The 16,410-nt window shown below is 44.4% G+C and overlaps 2 protein-coding genes across 3 annotated transcripts in view; one reads left to right on the top strand and one right to left on the bottom strand.

Moving 5' to 3' along the window:
- The first annotated feature begins 28 nt into the window (after window positions 1-28).
- RXFP3 (relaxin/insulin like family peptide receptor 3) lies at window positions 29-1,394 on the top strand. Its single transcript, XM_009285226.1, has one exon. The coding sequence runs from the start codon at window positions 102-104 to the stop codon at window positions 1,392-1,394; it is 1,293 nt and encodes a 430-aa protein (XP_009283501.1). The 5' UTR covers window positions 29-101.
- An 11,882-nt stretch (window positions 1,395-13,276) lies between these two features.
- Window positions 13,277-16,410, bottom strand: part of SLC45A2 (solute carrier family 45 member 2) — an 18,026-nt gene continuing 14,892 nt past the window's right edge. The window contains exon 7 of one of the 2 annotated variants that reach the window (XM_009285188.2): window positions 13,277-14,431. In XM_009285188.2, the coding sequence (XP_009283463.1) occupies window positions 14,207-14,431 (225 nt within the window). In that variant the 3' untranslated portion in view covers window positions 13,277-14,206. The remainder of the gene's footprint in view (window positions 14,432-16,410) is intronic. The other variant, XM_009285189.1, reaches the window with a different exon arrangement.

Here is a 16,410-nt window from a genome sequence, read left to right as displayed (position 1 = left end):
CGGCTCGGGGGTCTGGGGAAAGGCTCCCGCGGCCCCGTCGCCCTTTCTAGCATGGGGTGGGCGAGCCCTGCGAGCGCGGTGCCTGCTCGCCAGCCGCCGGCATGAAGGAAGGAGCGGACTGGGAGTCCTGGGACGCGCCGCTGGGTTTCCTGAAGGACGCCCAGATGGGCAACAGGAGCAACATGTCCTTCCTGCAGCTCTTTAAGAACATCAACTCGGAGCGAGCCGACGGGATGCAGGGGGACAGCTCCGACGTAGTGCGGATTGTCATCTCCCTGGTGTACTCCGTGGTGTGCGCCCTGGGGCTGGTGGGCAACCTGCTGGTGCTCTACCTGATGAAAAGCAAACAAGGCTGGAGGAAGTCCTCCATCAACCTCTTTGTGACCAGCCTGGCTGTGACTGACTTCCAGTTCGTGCTGACCTTGCCGTTCTGGGCAGTGGAGAACGCACTGGACTTCAACTGGCTCTTCGGCAAGGCAATGTGTAAGATTGTCTCATATGTGACAGCCATGAATATGTATGCCAGTGTCTTCTTTCTCACTGCCATGAGTGTGGCTCGATACCGCTCTGTGGCTTCAGCCTTGAAGAATCAGCGGCGAGGTGACCCACTGGGTGGCTGCTGCTCCGCCAAGTGGCTTTGTGCGCTCATCTGGCTGTCAGCTATCCTGGCTTCCCTGCCTCACGCCATTTTTTCCACCACTGCCACCGTCTTTGATGAAGTGCTCTGCCTCATCAAGTTCCCCGCGGGCCGAGGCAGCAATGCCCAGTTCTGGCTGGGTCTGTACCATATCCAGAAGGTGCTGCTGGGCTTTGTGCTGCCGCTGGCCATCATCAGCCTCTGCTACTTGCTCCTGGTGCGCTTCATCAGTGACAAGCATATTGGCAGCACCTGTAGTGGCCCCAGCACGAAGCGCCGCTCCAAAGTGACTAAGTCAGTGTCCATCGTGGTGCTGTCTTTCTTCTTGTGCTGGCTGCCTAACCAAGCGCTCACAATGTGGGGCATCCTCATCAAACTCAACGTGGTGCACTTCAGTACTGAGTACTTCCTCTCCCAAGTGTACCTCTTCCCCATCAGCGTGTGCCTGGCACACTCCAACAGCTGCCTCAACCCCATCCTCTACTGCCTTATGCGCAGGGAGTTTCGCAAGGCACTGAAGAGCCTCCTCTGGAGGATCACCTCACCTTCCCTCACCACCATGCGCCCTTTCACTGACACCACCAAGCCCGAGCAGGAGGAGCAGGCCTTACATGCCTTGGTGCCTGTCCACCCCATCACTGCTTCTTCCCCTGCTGCAACTGTCCAGCCAGAGGTGGCCTACTACCCCCCTGGGGTGGTGATGTACAGCAGCCGCTGTGACCTGCTGCCTGCTAGCTCCACGGAGCAGCACTGCTGAGATGGGCAGGGGGCTCTGGGGAGTGGGACTGTGGGGTGTGTGCAAGATGTGGCCCTGGGATATTGCATGCCTGGTAGGGGCAAGGGGAGGAGGGATGGGTAAAGGAGGGCTTCTGTGTGAGAGATGCTCTTTTGGGGTTGTGTCTGCTCTCAGAAGCTTGTTGATGGAAATTGTCTTGAAAATGTGCCCCAGACTGGAGAACAGGAGTAGGAGGAGGCAGTGGTGGTGCACTGGGGATTGGGGTGTCTCTAGGAGATGCTTTTTAGTGCTCATACCTTTTCTGGGGAAGAGGAACTGGGGAGGGTGACAGGACTCCATCCAGGGACGATGCAGGATGTTCAGGGCACCATAGGGAGGAAAGGGGCTGGATGGGGCGGAGCGAGGCTGGGAGGCCTCAGCTGTGTCCCCCCAACCTGGAGGTGCAAGCAGTAAGGGGCCAGCAGCCCTCCCACCCCTGTGTGTGTTTGTGCTGTGTGAGAGATGCTCTTTTGGGGTTGTGTCTGCTCTCAGAAGCTTGTTGATGGAAATTGTCTTGAAAATGTGCCCCAGACTGGAGAACAGGAGTAGGAGGAGGCAGTGGTGGTGCACTGGGGATTGGGGTGTCTCTAGGAGATGCTTTTTAGTGCTCATACCTTTTCTGGGGAAGAGGAACTGGGGAGGGTGACAGGACTCCATCCAGGGACGATGCAGGATGTTCAGGGCACCATAGGGAGGAAAGGGGCTGGATGGGGCGGAGCGAGGCTGGGAGGCCTCAGCTGTGTCCCCCCAACCTGGAGGTGCAAGCAGTAAGGGGCCAGCAGCCCTCCCACCCCTGTGTGTGTGTTTGTGGCAGGGGGAGGGAGCTGGGCTGCTTTCTCACTGCTGTGTGGCATTGTAAATGATGCCAGCCTGGCTGTGGTCACTGCTCCCTGGGCTCCAGTGAGGGCACAGGGATCAGGCAGCCTATGTCCTATTTCATATCTGCCCTGATGGGAATAGCCAGGACAAGTGGGTACAAGGCTCTAGCTTGTTCAAGCTTGGCCCCTTTCCCCTCTCTTAGGGACCCAGGAAAGAGAGGGGACAAGGACTACTGTGCTCCCCTCCGGATCTGTGTAGGATCTGCTTTTCCAGCTCCCCCCATCCTCTCTGCTGGTGCCAGGATACAGAGTAACCCAGACAGCCAAGGAGAAACCCAAGGACAGGCCTTGCAGCTTCATGGAGAGGTGTTGCTTTGCCTGGGTTTGGAGGGGAGGGTGTGAGCTCCCCGACATCCTGTTCCCCAGCCTCTCTCCAGGCTGCTGGGGAGGAGACCCACAGCCCGAAGGAGTGTGTGGCAAGGCAGGCGTCTCTCCCAGGGCACTGAGGCTGTAGGCTTTGTTCTTGCTGTGCTTCAGACTGTTTGATTTCCCGGAGTGGAATACAACACAACTGTAAATAAAAAAAAGGGAAAAAGAAACAAATCACAGCCACTTCAAGCTGCTTGGTCTGGGATACTTCTGGCTTCAGCTAAAACCAAGCACAAAGGTTTTTGTTCTGCTAAAGTATTTGTTAAGGGTCTGCACTGATACTTGCCAGTGTTTCAATCAAGTCTAGTTCAATTCCTCCGGTGTGAGCAGCCCTAGAGCCTGCAGTTCAGCGCTCTCACACCCTGGAGAAGGGCAGGGACAATGCCTGTCCCAGCCTGTGTTCCAGAGAAACATCTGGGAAACAATTTGATGTTGATCTGAAATGAACTTTTAAGGACATGAAAAAAGTGTAATTTTAAGCTGTGAAACTTTTTATGGTAAGGTTGTATATTTACTTTTTAAAATATTTTTTTTTAAATTATGAGGAAAAAATAATTTAGAACTGAAAGGTCAAAATATTTCTTTTAAAAGATGGAAAAATGCAACAGTTCTGGTTTTGTTGTCAAACACAAGTTCGTTAATCTCCAATACTGCATATGAGATGAATATATAAATACAATATTCAAAACCCCTCTCTATTTTCAGCCCCTTCCTCTGCAGCCTAACTCCAACATCTGCCTGACTCTGCTAAAAAAGCATTTCTGCAGAGGGTTGTTTGTCACTTCTAAGTACTGATGTGGAGCAAACTTGCTATTTCTGTCCAGAAAAAATCGCAGTCCTGTTAGTGGCAGTTATGCTTTGCAGACTCTATTAGTTTTACTGTACATGTCAGTAACTCCTGTTGTAAAATTCAGGTTTGGTCTGGCAGCAGCTGGTTCTGCTACTTGCAAGGAGAAGCTCGTGTTCCGTTTTTTTCAAGGCAGAAGAGACTTCTGCTACAGCCTTGGGTGCTTGCTAACTGGGAAGATACAGGTGCCTAGAGAAGAACAGCAGAAGTGAGCTGGCAGCTGATAGACATACTTATACAGATGCAAAGACTCTGAAGAAATCAGATATATCCACAGAAGAACTTGAGCATCTAAGTACTGTACAACTGCCCCTCTAAGTTCCTAAATCCTGACTTGGCTGCCGGTTGAAGTCTGTAGGTACTTAAAGTTTTTTCTAGTAAAATTTTTGTGCCTAGAAGTCTGCTCCTGAGCATGCCTAAATCTGCTTAAATGTGTAGCATTTATCTCTGTACTTCATGGGGATCTCTCAGTCAGGACTGGCCACAGTGTGTATCCTAAGTGAGGGAGGCAGCTCAGCATCCCGACACAGAACATCGCATGCCAGGCCACACTAAGTTAGAAGGGACTGTAAACTTAACTCATTCCCCCCATCCCTTTGCATCTGTGTCTAGATATGCTTCTCCTGTTCTACTTTCAATGCATGTGCAGATTATGCTCCTTCCTCTTCCCTTTTGAAACACTAAATAAGTGGGCAGAGCTTTTGCCCACAGCCTAGGTAACTCAGCTTCCCCCCTTCCACATCCCTGGGGGATGACTGAATCTCTGGGTTACTCTGTGAACGCGTTCAAATGCTCTGGTTTGAAACAGTTCCCTGTTTGGTCACCATTGCTGGATCATAAAGGGAAGGCAAGCCCTTGAACGTTATTTGCAGCATAGTGGTTAGGGTGTAATCCCGAAAAGGAAGTGCCAAGATTTTTTTCCTTGTAAATGCAGAAGAGAAATTGGATCCAGGTCTGGATTCTAGGTCTCCCCTTTCCAAGAACAATGATTAACTTGTTCCCAGGTCGTGGTTCAATCAAAGTTTAAGTATGCCATGCAAGAGCCTGAGAGCTTTCTAGACCTATAAATCTAGCAGCCTAATGTGGCAAAGGATTTGCAAGAAATGCATTTGGGTCTCGCCTGTTCTGGGAGAAAGCCCTAATGCCTGTGCTAGTAGATGAAGAAAGCTACACTGTTGTGTGAGAAAATGATACCATGAACACTTAACTCCAGAGGTCAGAGAGATCTGTGTCTCTACAGGCCAGGAGAAGGTATCTAAATTAAGAAGAGGGGATGCATCTCAAAGCCAGACTCCCTTCCTGGTGTTTGCTTTTGAACAGCATAGTTTCTTGCTTGGCTTGCTGGAATTTTAATCCCTCTCCTGATGCTTAAATGTTGTTGTGCATTACATAAAAACCTATCCAGGTGTCTAAAGCATAACTATGAATTTCAGTAGATAGCAAATTGCCTAAAAGACATCCTCTGCAGTGCTCAGCATGACAAAATCCATGTGCTTTTGTGGATGTCAATGTAGACATAATTTTATGCCAGCAAAACAACACAGTAAAATAGATGTTGTTCAGAACAACCCACAGTTAGCCCAGAATACTAGCAAGATATCATGCTCAGAGGAAGCCCCAGGTATCTGATCACTAAAGACATAAAAAACTTACATTTGGCAAATCACCCAAATAGGAAAATACCTTTGGTGTGTAGAAAGTGGGCTATGGACTTAGAGGGCAGCTCTCTCTAAGCCACTGATCCACCAGGTGTAGGTCATGAATCTGCTGTTCAAAAGAGGCACAACCCATCCACAGTTGGCCAAATGTTGGTTTAGGCCTGACCGGCAGTTCAGGCTGTGCAGGTCAGTGTGTGTCCAGCATGGTCAAAGAGCACTGCTCTAGGTGTGCATGAGCGGAGAGAAACTTTGCTTCACATGTGCTGTGAGTCCCAACTATCAGTGCATGAAATCTGGGCTGTGTGTTGCATTGGCAGGAGCACCAGCCTGGGCATTGCAAGGAAGGGGCAGTTGCTCTGAGCGTGCACACAGCATCAGGCGTGTGGCCTGGGTAGAGGGTCTTTCCAGCTCCAGCTTTGAGACTACGTGTTAACAACAACAAATCCTACTGTGCATCCGGGGGTTTCCTAAGTAATCAGTACAACGCTTTTCAAAAACACTCCTGTTTCCTCCAAATGTTCGTGTCTTCATTTGTAACAATCACCTTTTCATGGACTAAAATAAACACAGCTGAAGGATACAAAACAATACTTACAGAGTGCTTTACGAGATTTTTGTGATCGGTTTCCTCCTGTTGGAGATTCCTGGTGGGGTGCTGGTAGAGAGGTGCACATTGCTACAGAGTGATAGCGACCCGAAGGTGCAGGCTGACATCTAGTGACAAACTGAAAGAACCTTTAAAGCCCAGATATTCTCATTAGGCGTTGACTTTGATTGCCTAAGTACTTTTAAATATCTTCCCTGCTCAAATAACTAAGCTGTTAATGTAATAACAACCTCCCATTGCATTTCCAGGTTTCCCTTTAAAATGCTTCTCCAGTAGAAATATTTCTTCACTTTCTCTTTGAGTTATTTTGGCACTCACTTTAGCAGTAAAAAAATTCCAGTCCCCTTAATTCCCGTTCATGACTGTCTGCTTTAAAACTTGATTAGTCAATTGAGTGCCTGCGCAGGAGCTCTGATCTAATCAGTATCCCTGAGCTTGAGCAGGCATAGGTATGGGTGCGGTGCAACTCAAGGACATTAGATTGGGAGCTTGGATCTCCAATTTTTAGTGAGGGCTATTTCTCTCCTTCTTCAAAAGAGAATTCTGATTAATCCATTCAGAAGGGGTTATTGAAAATACCTTTTTATCATGATTAAGCAGTTATAAGAATCTCCTCCAGGTACATTCTTAGCACCAGTCAGTGCAGCAGTAGTTGAGATAAAGTCTGCAAGAAAAGGCTGGGCAGCCAGTTAACTTGTTCCTTTGCTAAGGCGCAGCTGGTAACAGGCCTTAGGCATGTTCCCGAGTTGCAGGGAGTTGTTTTCCTTAGAACCGGCTCTTTCAAATCCTACACATACGTGCAGGTTTCTCAGCCTATGTTTGTGCACAACCTCAGAGTCCTTCCCAAAATCTTAACTGTAAAATACAGACTCACAGGATGCCTGAGCAAATTGGGCCAAAAAACCACCTGGAGACAGAAACAATTTATTCAGGAAACCTTGACCTACCTGCTTGGGGAGTGCTAACAGAAAGTTAAGGTGACTGACCGCAGACTATTCAGTGTGGGAAATAACAAAATAAAGGTAGCTCACTCAGATATTAACTCTCTCCTTCACTCATCCATTCTTTGGGACAATGAGATACTGTTTCTCCAAGGATCTGTGTTGTTCCTTGCACAGACCAACTGGATGAGTACACTCATTGCACAATGATCAAATTAGCTATTCAACACTGACTTCTACCATTGTTGTTCAATGAACCTTTCCACTTTCGTTCAGAAGTCACACCTGACATAATGTTGGATAAAACTGGAATCTTGTGGAAAAATTACCTCTTTCTCTCTGTAGTTGTGAAAAAGTCTTTGATCAGGTTAGACAAGAAGTCTGAAAATCAAATACCTTCAATTTTCTTTTCAGGCCAAATCCTAAAATTGAGATAATAAAGTTGTTATCAATCCATAGCTACCAGCAACTAGCCCAGAGTTTAGATGATGGGGAAATCATGTCTGACCAAGCTGGTAACCTTCTATGATGAGATAACTGGCTTGCTGGGTGAAGGGAGAGCAGTGGATGTTGCATATCTTGACTTAAATAAGGTTTTGGTGCTCTCTCCCATGACATCCCCGTAGACAAACCAATAAAGGATGGACCAGATAAGTGGAAAGTGAGCTGGATTGAAACTGGCTGCACTGCCAGGCTTAAAGGGTTGTGATCAGCAGCACAAAGTCCAGCTGGAGGTGTGGTGGTGTGCTCCCCTGTTTTATATCAATAAAATATATTGTTGCTTCTCTTTTGCAAGTGAAGTACATCACTCTTTCCGTGACAGGAGGGCAGTGACAAGTGGTGTGCCCCAGAGATCAATACTGAGGCCAGTCCTGTTCAACATCTTCATTAATGAGCTGGATGATGGGACAGAGTGCACCCCAGCTGTTTGCAAATGATACAAAAGCGGGAGGAGTGGCTGATACACCAGAAGGTTGGGCCATCATTCAGAGAATCCTTGGTGGGCTGGAGAAATGGGCTGACAGGAACCCCAGGCAGTTCAACACAGGGAAATGCAGAGTTCTGCGCCTAGGAGCGGACAACCCCCAGCACCAGTACAGGCTGTGGGCCGACCAACTGGAAAGCAGCTTTGCAGAGAAGGACCTGGGGATCCTGGTGGACAAGTTGAGCATGAGACAGCAACGTGCCCTTGCAGCAAAGGCAGCCAACAGCATCCTGGGCTGCATTGCTAGCAGATCAAGGGAGGTGATTCTTCCCCTCTGCTCAACCTGGTGAGGCCACATTTGGGATGCTGTGTCCAGTTCTGCACTCCCCAGTGCAAGAGAGAGATGAACTTACTGGAGAGGCTCCAGTATGGTGTAGGGTTTGGAGCATCTACCATGTGAGGAGAGGCTGGCAGAGCTGGGGTTGTTCAGCCTGGACCTGAGAAGGCTCAGGGGGATCTTGTCAATGTGTGTAAATACCTGATGGAGGTGGAGGTTAAAGAAGCTGGAACCAGACTCTTCTCAGTGTTGTCCAGGGAATGGACAAGATGCAACAGGCACAAACTGAAATTCAATAAATTTTATTTAAATGGAAGAAAAAAAACCCCTTGTTTATGGTGAGTGTGGTCAAGCACTGGGACAGGTTGCCCAGAGATGTTGTGGAGTCTGCATCTTTGGAGATCCTCCGAATCTGAGTGGACACAGCATGACCAGCCTGCTTTAGCAGCTCTGCGTTGAGCAGCGGGATTGGACTAGGCCATCTCCAGTGGCCACCCCAACTATTCTGTGCTTCTGTGTGATTCTATGATGGCAAATAAATTGCTATGAATACATCTTTGTTCCAATACAGTAGAATTAGCATGTCTGTCTTCCTTGACATTTATTCTGAAAAACCTCTAAAAATTTTATGCCCTCAAATCATCTCCTACTGTATATTTCAGATCATCTATTATATATTTATGGTCATAAACAGATTTCAAAAACGTTTTTACTACTTTTTATTTCTGCTGAAACAGCTGAGGGGGGTCAGAGGAAATATACTCTTCCTTTTGCCCATCAAAAGGCATTTCCTGCTGAACTCCAGTCCCTTATTCATAGGTAAATCCAGTGATGCATATAGAGGTAGAGAGCTACCCAGGAGCTCCTGAACTGAAGGTAACAGGGATCCTATAGCACTGTATTAAATCACTGCTCAACCTGTACAGCTGATCATAAATAGTGAAAAGAAGAATCTAGTCTGAATTTCAGATTTGGGATTACATTTTCAGAGACGTAGACTGAAATCTTGAATTTTGAGCACACTTGATATAAAGTAATTCCAAGTAAAATATTCCAAAAAACAAAATTCCTGTTCAGAAAAGAACAACACCTTTTGATAAGGTGCCACCTCTCTCTCAGAGATAACCGTAGTTTTAACAACTGTTTTATTGCCATGTTTTGCAATGTTATGGCAATCTATCAATATTTGGGATATATTTTTAAAAGTCTACTTACTGGGATTGGGTGTTACGTTGGAATTTCAGCGCTTATTAAAGAAATAAGTACTTCAGCCCTTAAAATTCCTGGAATCTGATAACTTGCAAATTGTATTGTGAGATGACATTTCTTTTAAAAAAAAAAATCAGATCTGAATGTTAACAAGCAAAACAAATAATTTGAGATACATTTGCACTTACATGGTGATCTGCCAGCCATGCAACTCCAGGCTAGTGCTCCCAGCCTTTAACAAAAGAACTTTTTCCTTTCCCTCATGCTACTCGTACACCCCGCAGTTCTGCTATTTTCCCCTATCCTCCTCAGCACCTAATGAGCAGAGGGGCCCTGAAAACAGAGGTGTCAAAGAGCCTGACGCTGCCTATTGTCCTCTCTGTGTGCTGTGACCACTGTCCCTGCCTCCCGATGCACTTTACCTGTTGGGAACCAATGCAACAAAAATTCATCTGCCAAACAAATGGGGGGACAGCTGCACTACAGGATTGACTCTTGGCATTAGCACTGAAGGTTTCAAAGGCCAGATTCTACCATGAGTTTGGTGCTAAGCATGTCCTCGGTGGGCTCCTACCACCGCGTGTCCATATGGCAGTGTCTTCATTGGCATTACACAGCTGGGTTACAGCGAGTAGAAAGCAACTTTCCTTTGTTGTCTACGCATGAAAAAAGAAAACTGAACTGCAGCAGTACATCACTATAAGGAAACTTCAGAGTAAGATGAAACAGAGAGGGACAGGATTGGGGTTAGAAAGTGATGCAAGGAAAGGCAGGCAGCTACCACGCCCTGGAGAAGTGCTATAATGTCATTGAACACCGGGGGGCAACCAAGCACCCAGCCTTCGGGGAGGAGAGTACTTCATCCATAGAAAGGCAGCAGCCCCATTCCCTCTCCTCCTTGGAGCAGACATAGCCTTTGATAATTACCCTTTCAAAAAGCAACCAATTGTTTAGAAAAGGTCGCAGATATCTCTCCCTGAAAATAACAGGCAGGATCTGCTTATCTGAGTCTACTGTGCAATCCAGAGTGGAAAGCACTGAATTTTTTGTTCCCGATACTGCAAGCACTTACCTGGAGCCACGCAAAGCAATACTCTCTGGTTTGATGTCTCTGCACGATGTGAAGTCATTATCTTTAATACACAGGTAAAATATTAATACATGGGGAGGTAAAAAGTTCATTTCCAAGAAGAAACTTTAGGAAATACAACTGATTAACACACCTTGTGTACCTAAAGGAGCAATGTATGAAACTGAATACACCACAGAAGGCAACAGAATTACAAATCACTTTTCACAGTTTAGTCTTGGGCAAGTGGCCCCAAACATTTGCTGCTTAAATATACAAAGAAGGAGCAGCTAGGGAATAAGAAATGAATACTGGAAACTTAGAGGGAAAAGTTTTGTTTTATAGATCATTTTTTATAGCTTTATCATGCCAAAAATCATTTGAAGACATTTTACAGCAGATACTTCCACCCTTTTCCTCCATGAAGCAATCCCTCTACAGTTCAGAAATACCAAATGTCATCATTGCCACATCTCCTAATTACACTATTCTCCCTATTTTTGACATGCTGCAGGGACTGGTACCGATTCATAGGCACCGATGCTAAAGCTGTGAGTTCTGCCAAGGCAAAGACATTTGTGATTCGTCCTGACTCATGTACTTTATCTGGAAGAATAGTGTCTCCCACAAACCACCCGAGTTGCTTGTTTTCAAGGAAGTCAAAGAAACTTAATGAGATCACTGTGAAAGGCAGAATGAATATTGGAAAAAAACCCAGTTGTGACGTTACTAACACTGCAAGTCCTCTAAACAAGAGAACCAACATTTCCTTGAATGGTTTGCTTGCATGAGATGCCTGCTTGTTAAATGGGAATAACGGGCAGGCATTCGTAAGAGAAAGAAAAAGGAAAAGTGTCATGAAGATAAGATGGCAGATTTGTTTCCTGCCTCATTTCATTCAGCCATGACTAGTTCTGTTAAAGTGGGAGGGAGGAGGGGTTGGTTATCTCAAGACATCTCGTCTTCATCTAAAAGTGTCATTTGCATGAACACGATATAGAGAAGATCTTTATTTATTTGGTTTTATATATATGGAAATAAAACCAGAAGAGAAAGTTCAGACCCAGGGTACTTCTAACTTTGAAACTCACATCATTGCACTAAAAGCTGATATTAAGTACAATAACTGATCATATTGATAACTCAAATCCTGAACTAATGTAAAAGGACAGAAAAGGTGGAACTTCTCAAATTAGTAGCACCACAGTACAGTTCTTCAATGCCTTTAATATTTTTAACATTTTAGTATTTCTATTGCTGAAAGACGTACTTATGTTATCCCTTCTCATGGATTAGTAACACTTTACGTTGTTTTCAGTAACACCTGAAATACATTTTCGACTTCAGAATGAGCACCATCATAATTTTTCTGTTTTAAACACCTTTTTTCAAATTGTACATAGTTTTTTGTCTGCTTGCTATTTTTGATGAAGACCCATTAAGAAAGATATTATTTTGAAGTCTTAGAAACAAGTTTAGGAAGTTTTTATGGAGAGATTTCCAAAGAAAAACTGACTCTATTCTGTTCTGTGTTCTGTAGCATGCAGTGACTTTTAAAAGGAAAGATCACGAGAAAGATGATAAAGTGAGTTCTTGAAACAGTTTTCTCCGAATAAATTTGTAAATAAAAGCATTGATATATGTGATGGTCACATCTCTCTCCTGTCTGTGGGTTCACAATTCTTGTTATGTTGCTACAGATCTACAGTCACTCCATGAGCCTGAATCAATGCCAGCTTTCTCTTTGTGTAACAGAGGAGAGAGAGCACTGACCATTCAAATTTTAATGTTCTGATGGCGTTAAACCTTCAAAGAAAATATTGACAAAGACATAGGTAAACATTGCAAAGTCCTTTCCCAGCCTCACGCTGGAATCGGAGCTTTATGTCCTCAGCTCCTGGAGCATGGGTTTACATGGTACTTCAAGTCCTGCAGTCCTATAAAACCAGATCACCTCCTCCTTTCTCTGTTTTTATGGCTCCACAGAAGCCTCGCTCTTCCCTTAAAAATTCCTCCTCCCAGGAGATATTGAGTTAATGGAAGTTAGTGATGTTAACAATGGCATAAAGCGAATTGAGAAGACAACCATCCTTCATTTTCTGGCCTTCTCCTGTTTGTCCCGGTTGAGACCCTTGTAGTCCAGCCATCTCAGTACCTACAAAGTGTTTCAAGCACAGTCCAGGGGCTCAGTCTTCCAAGCTTTTCTCTTCCATGAGTGTGACATAAGGGGGATTCATGAAGAGCCACAAATTGAAAGAAACCATAAAATGTGGCTTTTTCATAAGGCAGGATGAAGGAACTGTGAAGAAAGGTAAGGTTTGCCATGCACTGAGCCCCATTCTGGGTCTACAATGGAGACACAATCATCAACAAGAAAAGGTAGCTGAGGCTGCCATGGACTTGTTATAATTAATAAAAGTTTGCCTAAGGGAAAATTGTTTTTCCTGAGAATAAATGACTCACTCTGCTCTTGAAAACATACAAAAAGGATGAAGTTGGTGCATCTCCACAGAAGCACCTTATGCTCAAATCTAACCATTTATTTGTGGTGGTGTCAGTTCACATCATGCAGAGCTTCTAAGAGCTGATCAGCTCCACAGTGCATTTGACTGGACAGTGTTGATTACACATGTGCAACATTTTAAAAAAAACCAAACAAACACCATACCTGGCAACAGCCTCTTTGTGTCACTGTTCATTACCAATATTGCATTAGCAGATGGCTTCATGTGGCTTAGCATATAACATAGCAAATGGATATGACAGTTTTCAGGACAGAGGAAGCACAACATAAATACAGCATATCACTTTCACAAATACAGGATTTTCAAAACTCTGGCAATATTATAAAAATAAGCTTCATATGCAATTAAATACAAATAACTGGACTTACAGTATTGTACAGTATTTACTGTAGAATAATTCTTGATAGTGCTTTGCCGAGCTGAATTTATTTACAATAGTCTGTAAAGAGCAAATGCCATTTCACTCAAAGCTAGATGCATGAAAGAAAATAGAGAAAAGAGAGATGCTTCTTTAAGCTAAATACTGTCATATCCAATGTCAAAATTTAAGTGGCTTACAACCATTCATAAAATTCTTGTTGTGGTGAAGTTTGTTTTTTCAGTTACAGTATCAAAGAGGCCAGCTTTTTAAGAAGGAAGAAATGGCAGCTGTTTCCCATAGACGGATTGTTTAGGTGCCTACACATGGATTTGCAGAGCAGCCTTAGGCAGACTTTCATGACAAGCTCAGTCAGTACTTTAATTTCATTCATGCAGAAGAAGCAGGATCCAGTATAAAATAATTACTTTACAGTTATGCTTTTAAACAATAGGCTTCAATCTTTTTTATATTCCAATCATCTTTCACACCCAAATCTGCTTTTGAGTGTAGCTGGGAATTAACTGATCCAATTTAACAGTACTACTAGTCATAACACAATTGCACCCCGCATGGCCTCTGACACCTGTTTGATCCTCCTGCAGCTTTTGACTACCAGAGGGAATAGCCCCAAACTTAAGATATTTGAAAAACAAGGCAAAGAACAACCTTCTTCCTAACTCTGTCTGTTTTTATTTCTTCTTCAATTTATCACATACTTCGTCTATTAACTTCCACAAATTGGTAATGAGGAGTTTCGTAATGACTCCTAGTGTAGGGCATCAAGATACCACGGGCATACACATCATCATGTGTAATAGCGTGTTAATACACTGAGGTCAGCAGGAATGAAGTAATAAAGCAGTCAAAATATAGAAGCTTTCAATCTGAGGCATTAGGCAACCAGTTTTATCAAGTCTCCCTTTCGTAAAGCTCTGGAATTGCAACTGCACCGAGGAGGTAAGAGAGGAGGACATGCCAGCAGCGTCAGCACGGCAGCAGCACCAGTGCTACTGACTCAGAAAGAAAATGATCCCCTGGTGAGATTTCTTCCAACCACTTCACACAGTCCTACTCCACATATCGAACACAAAAAGCAACAAAGCAGCAGCCGATCAGTGCCACTGTAGATGCCGAAATCACAGTGACGGCACTGCCAGCAACACTAACCAAGAGCCCCAGGCCCACACCGAGAATGATCTGGGCCAGCTGGACCATGCAGGTGAGAGCAGCACAGTCAATGCCTTTCCCTCGCCCGTGCTCACCAGCTTGTTCCCCATCCTGCAGCTTCAGGCTCTGCAAATAAACACAAAACAAAACCCAGTGAAATGAGACAGCACCGATAACGTGCAGCTCTCAGCCAATGCACTGTCACGACCCCCAGGTGCAGCAAGACAGGCCAATAGCTCTCTGCTTCCTTTCTGTTTTTTTCTGCTTGTGCCACAGAGGTTACGGAATTCAAACAGAGATTTTACAAGTGATAATGAGTTTTCCAAGCTCCTCCTAAATTGTCCCGTTTCTCCCGTCCACAATTTTTCCCTCTATCCCTTCTCTCAAGGAACGAATTGAAACTTGATCAGAAAAATTAGCCGTTTCCTTGAAGTTCAGGTCTATTTGAGCCCTGGAAAACTGTCATTTCACAGTACAGGTCACCCCGTCATGGATAATTTAGCTCCAACTCTCATGGTTGAAGGAGAGCCTCAAAGGGATGTTAAGATGAGTCATCCTATGTGCCACACACGTACAGATCATAATTCATTATAATGGAGCACTGTGCTCTGAAGTTACGCCTCAAAGCACATAAAGGAGTTCAGTACTAAAATCTAAATGTAATGCTTTTATTGCTGGGGAAAAAAAATAATCTGAAAACAAATGTCCAGACTAGGATTCTTCTACATTACAGAAGACCATTATTAACTACCGATTATCTGTATACCTGCTATGATATATATAGCAGGGCAAAAGCCTTCATTTATTATATACAAGCATCTCATACATAAGCACCCTGTGAGGGTAGTTGATCACTGGAACAGGTTGACCAAAGGGTTTGTGGAGTCTGCATCCTTGGAAATATTCAAACCAGACTGGACATGACCCTGGGCAACCTGCTCCGGGTGGCCCTGCTTGAGCAGGAGAGTTGGACTACATGATCTCTGGAGGTCCCTTCTAACTTCAGCTGCCCTGTGATTCCCACCAGGAAGGAACTATTCTGTTTTGTTGGGAAATTACATGATAGTTTACATATTTATTGTTCTTCTTGCATAGACTGTTGAATGGAGAAGCTTGTATTGTAACAAACAAGAGGTTTCCATGATGTAGGCTAGCTGTGCTGTTGTCTTCTGGTATCCAAACACTCTCGGCCATTAAGATGCTTTTTACTTTTTGCAAGACCTATTACATTGCCTTTGAGCTGTTACCACACAAAGCTCAAAAGTACTGGAGACAGTCTCTTCCTAATCTAGTAGACAAAATTGAATTTGGATCCTCGGGGACAGCAGCATGGAACAGGAGTTGAAATGGCAGCATTTTAAAACCCAGCACATGATTTTGGTAGAACGCATAGTGAGAAGAAAATGTCTGCTCTTTGTTCTGGAATGATACAGTCCTTTCACCTGAAGTATCTCCAATTCTAGACACAATTTTTTTGGAATTAAATCTATTTTGCTGGGCTGTGCCCAGTGTTCCTATGTGCCAGTAGTTCTGACCACAATTATATGAATGTGTAAATGAATGCAATCTTGCACTTGACGTTTCCTCTTTATTTTTTCTATCTTGTACATTATATAAGATTTGAGCTAAACCTGATTCTGTTAATATCAGATCTAACATAGAATTAGATATCGTTTAACATCTGGCATAGCAAGTACCATACATCAAACAAGAAACAATTGGTTGTCTTACAAGTAACATTTGAATATATTAGCCTATTAAATATAAAGTCCATGCCTACTCAGCATATTTTATTTCACTTCTGTCTTGGAACAGCTCTGAGTCAGAGCTAGACTACAATTTTGCCTTTACTCCCTCTCTGTGAGTTGGCTGGCCCGAGGTTAGGAGTGTGATCTCACTCTAAACTGGGTTCATTCCCTGTCCTTTGTTATATCTTTCTAAAACTCTTCATCATGATTGTTCTCTGTTGGAAGGAAAAGAGAAATTAACTGAAAAATTAGGAATCAGATCTATTAAATATTTATCCACATTCATAGAATCATAGAATCATAGAATCACTAAGGTTGGAAAAGACCTCTAAGATCATCGAGTCCAACCGTCAACCC

The sequence above is a fragment of the Aptenodytes forsteri genome, unplaced genomic scaffold (assembly GCF_000699145.1).
Source record: "Aptenodytes forsteri isolate BGI_AS27 unplaced genomic scaffold, ASM69914v1 Scaffold120, whole genome shotgun sequence".
NCBI lineage: Eukaryota > Metazoa > Chordata > Aves > Sphenisciformes > Spheniscidae > Aptenodytes > Aptenodytes forsteri.
The sequence above is the reverse complement of the archived record's forward strand: the minus strand, read 5'-3'. Positions and strand labels throughout refer to the sequence as shown.

Excerpts from the sequence above, each read along its gene's own strand:
- RXFP3 (XM_009285226.1), top strand. The coding sequence starts at position 102 with ATGAAGGAAGGAGCGGACTGGGAGTCCTGGGACGCGCCGCTGGGTTTC.